Source organism: Cucurbita moschata, unplaced genomic scaffold (assembly GCF_002738365.1).
Source record: "Cucurbita moschata cultivar Rifu unplaced genomic scaffold, Cmos_1.0 Cmo_Scf00004, whole genome shotgun sequence".
Taxonomy (NCBI): Eukaryota; Viridiplantae; Streptophyta; class Magnoliopsida; order Cucurbitales; family Cucurbitaceae; genus Cucurbita; species Cucurbita moschata.
In genome coordinates this window covers 3,838,455-3,846,099 of record NW_019268520.1, presented here as the reverse complement: position 1 = coordinate 3,846,099, position 7,645 = coordinate 3,838,455, and the positions used below count along the sequence as shown (strand labels likewise).

At 33.5% G+C, this 7,645-nt stretch overlaps 1 protein-coding gene across 1 annotated transcript; it reads right to left on the bottom strand.

The window, feature by feature from the left end:
- Positions 1–1,156: 1,156 nt before the first annotated feature.
- On the bottom strand, positions 1,157–3,935 carry LOC111441444 (bidirectional sugar transporter SWEET6b-like). The gene is made up of 5 exons (XM_023078435.1): positions 3,506–3,935; positions 3,217–3,427; positions 1,782–1,934; positions 1,572–1,691; positions 1,157–1,489 (listed from the first exon to the last, which is right to left on the bottom strand). Exons 1-5 carry the CDS (start codon positions 3,583–3,585, stop codon positions 1,343–1,345), a joined length of 711 nt encoding a protein of 236 aa, XP_022934203.1. The 5' UTR covers positions 3,586–3,935; the 3' UTR covers positions 1,157–1,342.
- Positions 3,936–7,645: the final 3,710 nt, after the last annotated feature.

Here is a 7,645-nt window from a genome sequence, read left to right as displayed (position 1 = left end):
AAAAAAAAAAAAAAAAAAAAAAAAAAAAAAAAAAAAAAAAAAAACTGATGTGATTGATGCATTTGTCTTGAACATTGGGCTTGTTGGGCTTGTTGGGCCTGTTGGGCCTTTGCTTAAAATTATTCTTGCGGATAACCTTGGGCTTGTTGGGCCTTGGATTTCATTCCACGTCGGGCCCATCTATCTTGGACCCTTCCTCTTTATGCATTTTAATACCATTCATATTATATGTGGCGGGAAAAAATACACATGAAAATATCAGTGTTATACACATGAAAAAACGAGAAGAATAATAATATTGGAGATGGAAGGAGGGGTAAAAGTAAAAAAGTAAAAAGTAAAAAAGAAGAGAGTAGAGAGAGGTTACAGCGGAGAGAAGAAGAGGGGGAAGGTGATGAGAGTACCGAGGACACCGAGGATATTCCGAGCAACGGTGAAGATAAAGAGAGAAGTATTTGAACCTTATGCTTCATTTTTTTGTATGCGTTTTGTATTTTTCTAGTCTCAATCAGCCTTTCGACATCTTTAGATCTGATCGAGAAGTTTTTATAGCAACAAGAATCATAAAAGCAGCAACTTTGGTAAGAGATGTCAAAGTGAGAAGTTCTTCGTTCTCAAAACAGAAAAAAAAATTGCACTCTCTTACCCGCTCAAAGCTCTCGGTTCCTTTCTCAAATCGACTTTACCACATTCTCTTACTCACTCTTTATTCGAAATGCTTACTTTCGGTTCTTCTTCGATTATGGATGGATTTGAATCAATCGAACGTCTATAATGGTTCTCCCAAAACCAATGAACAATTCTTGTGAAGGAAGTCCGGGAAAATTCTGACTCAAAACCGCCGTTTAGATGGATTCCGACTTTCTTTCAAAAACCCTAAATTCCTGTTTTCTTTTTCTTTTTGTCTCTTAGCAATCTCAAAATAAGAACCCTAAAACCCTAAATCAGGGATTGTATAAAACAAGTTTCTCCGGCAGCTTATGCATTTGTATAAAATCATTGTGTTTCTCTTACAACCATCAATTCAAACCCAGAAGCCAAACAAAAGAACAAGAACATCAACCACAAATTCATTAAGAATTAAAGATTCAAGCTTTTCAAACCCTAAATATTTTAGTTTAGCGCCGCCCTGGATTACAACAGCCTCCAATATATATAAAAATACAACCGGAATTATAGGAATGTAAGAAAACAAGTTTTAATTCAACAACAGTCTCATAATTGGATCAAACAATACAACAACAATATATTCCTCGAAATAAACAAGAAATACACACTTCCAACGCCTCAAATTTGTACTCAAAACTGTTTTTTTTTGTTGTTGTTAACAACACATTTGAGATCAATAAACTGTATCTGCTCCATCCACGGGTATGTTTTTGAGTTCTTCCTCTGCCTTCTCCTCATCAAGTTTTGAAGCAATTAAGGAGTAGTAAGCATAAACAATGAGTTGAAGAAGACCTGAAATCACTCCAACAACATTGCTTATCTGCAAAATTCAATTCATATCATAAATTAGGTTTTCATTTATTTATTTATTTATAAATATTTGTAGATACAATTATACGTACATGCATGTAGACATCATGTTTGAGGATGGCATAAGCTGTCCAAACACAGGCATTGAGGAAGCTTGTCAATGAAACAGCCAAACACACATGCTTCACACTCTTTGTTCTTATCATCTTTATCTAATCAATCAATCAATGAATCAAGTTAACAGTAAACCCTAAATTTATTTATTCAAAATAAACCATATCATATATTAATAAATCACTTACCACAATGGTTATAGGTTTAATATTCATCAGAATATTGTAAAAGTTACAAATTGCTTGAATCCTCAACGCCCTATCTTCGGTTTCATACAAAACTAAAGCAACAGTGGCAGCCATAACTATGAGTACGTACACAAGACAAATGCCCAGTATATGCTGAAATCATAACAACACCAATTATATTATGCTCAGTCGGTGAAACTTATCTATTTATAATAAAATACATTATAAGAATATGAAAAGATTAATAAATGGAAATACAATAAATGAAAGACACGTATAGTAAGTTGTAATAGAACGAAAATATCTAGATATTGCCTTGACTCAGCGACATAAAGAGTGATCGTTGCTCACCGACAATGTTGCCTTGGCTCCGGTGAGAATATGTCTAATCCAAGAAGTAGAAGGGGAAACCTAGAGCAAGGGACAAACACAATGTTGAAGCCGAAAGAGTCGCCACAATGGGCGAAGGAGCCAATTTTGGCGAGAAGGGCAGCGGCGACTTGGTTGGTGAAGAGGATAGTGCAGCACCCAGATTCCAAAGGTAAATCTCTACAGAAGGTCGATGGGCTTATCGAGATTCCGTATATTTTTGAAGAGAATGTTGATGAGAATCTTGAGATTAGGGTTTCTATGAAGGATGAAGGGTTGATTGGGAAGAAGATGAGAGAGATTATGTTGGCTAAGGGGAAACTGATTGTGTTGGAGAAGGTGAGGTTGTATGTACAGAGTATGGCGAAGGGTGGTTTGGAGGTCAAAAGGGTGGAGCCGAAGAGTAATCAATCGGCTCCATCTGATTTAAAGTTCGTGATTTAAAGTCACCAAAGCAAGTATGAGAAACATTCTAAAAGCTTCTATGGGTATATCTATGGAAAAGTTTGTTGGCAATAACTATAGTTATTGGAAGTTATGCATGGAAGCTTATCTATAAAAGGCAAAATTTGTGGGATTTAATTGAAGGTGATGACACACACAAATTCCAGCAGATACTCCACAAAATGTAGAATTACGCCGACAATGGAAGATCAAATGCGAAAAAGCCTTATTTACCTTGCGAACTTTGATTAGCAAGGAATATATTGATCATGTTCGTGATTTAAAGTCACCAAAGCAAGTATGAGAAACATTCTAAAAGCTTCTATGTATATCTATGGAAAAGCTCGTTAGCAATAACTATAGTTATTGGAAGTTATGCATGGAAGCTTATCTACCAAAGGCAAAATTTGTGGGATTTAATTGAAGATGATGACACAGACATTCGAGCAGATACTCCACAAAATGTAGAAAATGTTTGCTCAAGACACCTCACCTAAATGGCGTGAACGTGAACATTATCTATCTATAATCAAATAAATCAGAAAGATAGGAAAAGAGTAATAAATTGAAATAACAAGACAATATATTAGTATAATTAAAGTAGTTAATTAAAGAAAAATACCAGTCCAGGGTTATCGGAAAACCGGTAGAAGATGAACAAATAAAGAAGTTGAGCAAGCAAGCCAGTAAGAGTAACGGGGATGCACAAAATGTAGTGAGGCTGAATAATCTTATAGATGAGCCAAAGCATATAGTGTAGAAGGTTTGCAAGGTAAGGACATAGCTCCAACTCCTCCACCCACCTTCTTTTTATGATTTGATAAGCTGCTCGCCTGAATTACGTGACATTCAGAAATGTAAACAACAATGTCAGGTTTAGGGTAAGCAAGTAAGACAGAGACAGAGCTCACAGTGGAGGGAAGACGAGGGCGAAGGAGATGAGATTAGCGAGGCTGCAAAGGGTCTCCTGGGCAGCGGCGGAACTCACCATTGTTACAAGACGAAAGGAAAAGGGTTTGTTTGCAAATAAAAAGGGGTGGGCGGGGGAATGAAGCAAACCCCAAACATATGTAACACTTATTCATAAATGAAACCAGTTAACACATTCTTTATTTCCATTAAACCATCCTTTCAAACCACAAACTGGAATGTAATGAATAAATTAGCAAGTAATATAAAAAAGCCCTAATTTGCTTCGGAACCTAGAGAAAAGAAACGAAAATAAAAATATATTTTATTAGTTTTATTAGTTGACCTTGTTGACCCTTTGTGTTTGTGTGAGTTGGATAAGTAATCCAACCCTAAAATTTTCCTAACCCAACTTTCTATTTTCCAATTGGATTGTTCTAGTTGGTTTTGTAAAAAATTAAAAAAAAAATTATTTATCTATAATTTATAAGTATTCAATAGAATCGAAAATTACTATACATAACAAAAATAAAAAATAATAATAAAACTGTAAAAATATTTTACTTTAAGCCAATGAAAAAAAAATAAAAAATAAAATGAGGTGCCTCACTTTTATAATAAATTTTTTAAATTGATTCAAACTAATTTTTTATCTATTCAATTTCATGTCCATAATTTTAGGTGTTAAAAAAACTCATAAAACAAATATTCATGATACCTACCGTAGGATCATGTTTGCTAAATCCTAAAAAAATAATAATAATAATTATTATTATTATAAAAATTATAAAAATCTACATTAAAATTCATTTACTTTTCCCAGGAAAGAAAATGAATCACGGTTCTCTCACCACTTAGGGTTATTTCATGGTTATGATCATAGTCACTTTCAGGTGATGATAACTAATTAACGGTAGTTATACGTTGGTTGTTTCAAGATTGCTATCATAGTCATCTTCAAGGCATGATAACGAGTTGAAAGCTGGTTATTCCCGAGTTGGTTGGGTAGTTAGATTAAAAAAAAGAAGGGGAGATGTTGTGTTAACCTTTTGAGAGCTATTAATTGATTCCCAACAATCTCATCTCTATCTCGTATTTTTCAACCTAACTCAACTCAACTCAACTCAAACGGTTCAAGAGTCCAAGACAAAAGGCGCCCAAGAAACACCAATGATGCCCAATGAGCCCAATATTATAAGAAGATTTGGATACACCAGCCCAAGGCCCAACACAAATGCACGATGTCCACAAAACCCTTGTCTCCGTTACATGGAAATTTGAAAAAAATGTAATTGTCGGTTAGGGGTGTACATTCAACCCGGCAACCCGACAACCCGGACCAATCCAACCCGAACTATAAGGGTTGGATTGGGTTGGATTAGCATTTCGGGTAGGGTTGAGTTGATTTTTTCTGAACTCGAATTAAATCGGTTCGGTTTTGGGTCCATGGGCAAAACCTTTGGGTTGACCCGGTCAAAATTAAATTATATAAAATATATTCAGACTTCTCTTGTTTTAGTGGAAGTCCATTTGTAGATCAATAACGCCGGAGTTCGACGCCAGCCATCATCCAAATACATGTCTCAATGAAAATATTTTTATATATTTTTTTTATTTTTGTTATATAAAATACTCCATAAATTATATGTATTTATAATTTAAAAATATATTCTAAACTATAATATCTTTATGATCTATTTATTTTAACATTATTATATCATAATTTAAACACATTTTTATTTTTCTAAAGCGGTGTATAAATAAGCATATCTCAATGAAAATATTTTTATATATTTTTTTATTTTTGTTATATAAAATACTCTTAAACTAATTATTTTTATTTATTTAATTTCATGATCTACCCTTGTATTTTTATTATTTTAACCAATTCTAAAAAATGTCGGTATTTAATTGTCTCTAATTTTATGACAATGTTAAATTATGTTAATATATTACAATTTTTGCTCGTTATTTTTTATTGAATTTATTATTATTATTATTATTATTATTTGTCAATAATTATAAATTAATTTGTGTTCTTTAACTTTTAATATATTTTATCTTCCGAATAATTATAAATTGTGTGTAAATAAAAAATTTTTAAAAAAAATTGACAACCCAACCCGAAAATAGAGGGTTGACCCGAAAATAGAGGGTTGGATTGGGTTGTGAAAAGTTTCGCGTTGGGTTGGGTTACCAATCCAATGAACTTTTGGGTTGGGTCAAAAAAATCTCCCAATCCACCGAACATGTACATCCCTATTGTCGGTGGCAGTTGTCACCTTCTATGACCCAGTCCACTCCTTCAAATAGCGGCATTCAAAGTTAGCAAATTCACCCAAATTTCTCTCTCTCTCCATCATTAGATTTCTAGTCACCTATAATCCATAGACATTTTCCTCAACACTTTCCTAAAAATTCCACCAAAATTATGAGGTGTTGTCGGGTGTACATGGTCGAGTTTGGAAGATTTTTTTTTTTACCCAACCCAAAAGCAGGGGTTGGTTGGATTGGTAATCCCGAAACTTTTCCCAACCCAAACCAAAACTTTTCCCAACCCAACCTAACCCACAATTTATAATTATTATATAATTTTAGATAAAATATATTAAAAGTTCATAAACAAACACAAATTAATTTAGAATTTTGAATATGCTTTAAAATTATATATATATATATATATATATATATATATAATTTATTAACAAAAATGTATTAATACATGTGAATTGCAAATTTAAAATAACAAAATAAGACAGAACAAACAAATTAAAAACAATAAAATAATATAAACATAATAATAAATTTTTTTTTTTTAACTAATGTCGAACTCAAAACATAATTATCTCTCAACCAACCTCAGTACCACTCTTGCATGTCCATTAACACGGAAGCAGTCTTAATATATTTTATATATTTGTTTATTTGGTTTGGGTCAATCCAAAAGTTTTGACCATGAACCCGAAACCGAATCGATTCAATTCGGGTTGAGAAAAATAGACCAAACCTACCCGAAATGCTAATTGAACCTAAAATGGTATGATATTATTATTGTCATGAATTTATTTTTGGCTTTTGAAAGGTTACCATTATTGATGAATTATAAATTCATAATTATTCTCTAAATTAGCCTCGTGTAACTGGGACTTTCATAGTTACCTCTTCTCCAAAAGTGGCCAGGGGGATTTGTTTAGAAAGAAAAACTTGAGAGGATAAAACGAGTTTCTTAGAATCATGAATTGAAGCCCAAAAGCCCAACGAAAGAACGAAGAAGAACAGCAATCACAATTCATTAGGAATTTAAAAATGAAGCCTTTGAAACCCCACAAAATATTTTAGTTTAGCGCCGCTGTGGACGGGTTAGTATAAGGAAGCGGGAGAGATGGAAATAATGGAGGTAGGAGGAAAAACCTGGTAAACAACGTCGCAAATTTGAGCGCCCTACTGTGGGTGTGTGGCGGGAGAAAGCGATCCAGCGAAGTAGCAAGAGATAACAAGTTTGAATTGAAGAACAGTGTGATAGTTGGATCAAAAATACAGCACCAATATATTTTTGGAAATAAATTGTAGCAAGAAGAGTCTCATAGTTGAGTTGTTTAGCCGCCTTCTCAAGTTTTGGAGCAATTACTCCACACCAAATTCAATGAATATGATTCAATATTTTCAAACTTGGGTTTTCATTTATTTATTTAGAAATATTTATAGTGACAAGTATAGATACCGGCATGTACACATCATACTTATGAATAACAAATGACTTACCACTACCGTGAGAGAAGAAATTTGGTAACCTTGAATGCTGTGGGGAGTGGGCATAGAAGTTGCCAACTGCAAGGGGCAATGACACCAAAGACATAGGGTAGGAGTGGGCATAGAAGTTGCCAACTGCGGATCAGATAGATGAGACAACTAAGCATATGTCATATATCCTTTCAACCTACCTATCCAACAACATAAGTAATCTCTTAAACCTAGGTAAGTCCAGGAGACCAAAACTCAAGTCAATCTATGCTCCTCATAGTTAGGAGATTAAACAAAAAAAAAATGTGGACATTTTGCCCCTACTTCCACTTGAGGGGTCTGGTTAGTTGAGCCATAACCAGAAAGAAAAGAAAAGAAAAAAAGAAAAAAAAAAAAAAAAA

Bases quoted from the DNA above. Each gene is read 5' to 3' on its own strand.
- LOC111441444 (XM_023078435.1), bottom strand. From the start codon at position 3,585: ATGGTGAGTTCCGCCGCTGCCCAGGAGACCCTTTGCAGCCTCGCTAAT. The intron at 3,428-3,505 runs GTGAGCTCTGTC...CACGTAATTCAG, and splicing joins GCCCTCGTCTTCCCTCCACT to GCGAGCAGCTTATCAAATCA. The intron at 1,692-1,781 runs GTAAGTGATTTA...TTGATTGATTAG, and splicing joins TTAAACCTATAACCATTGTG to ATAAAGATGATAAGAACAAA.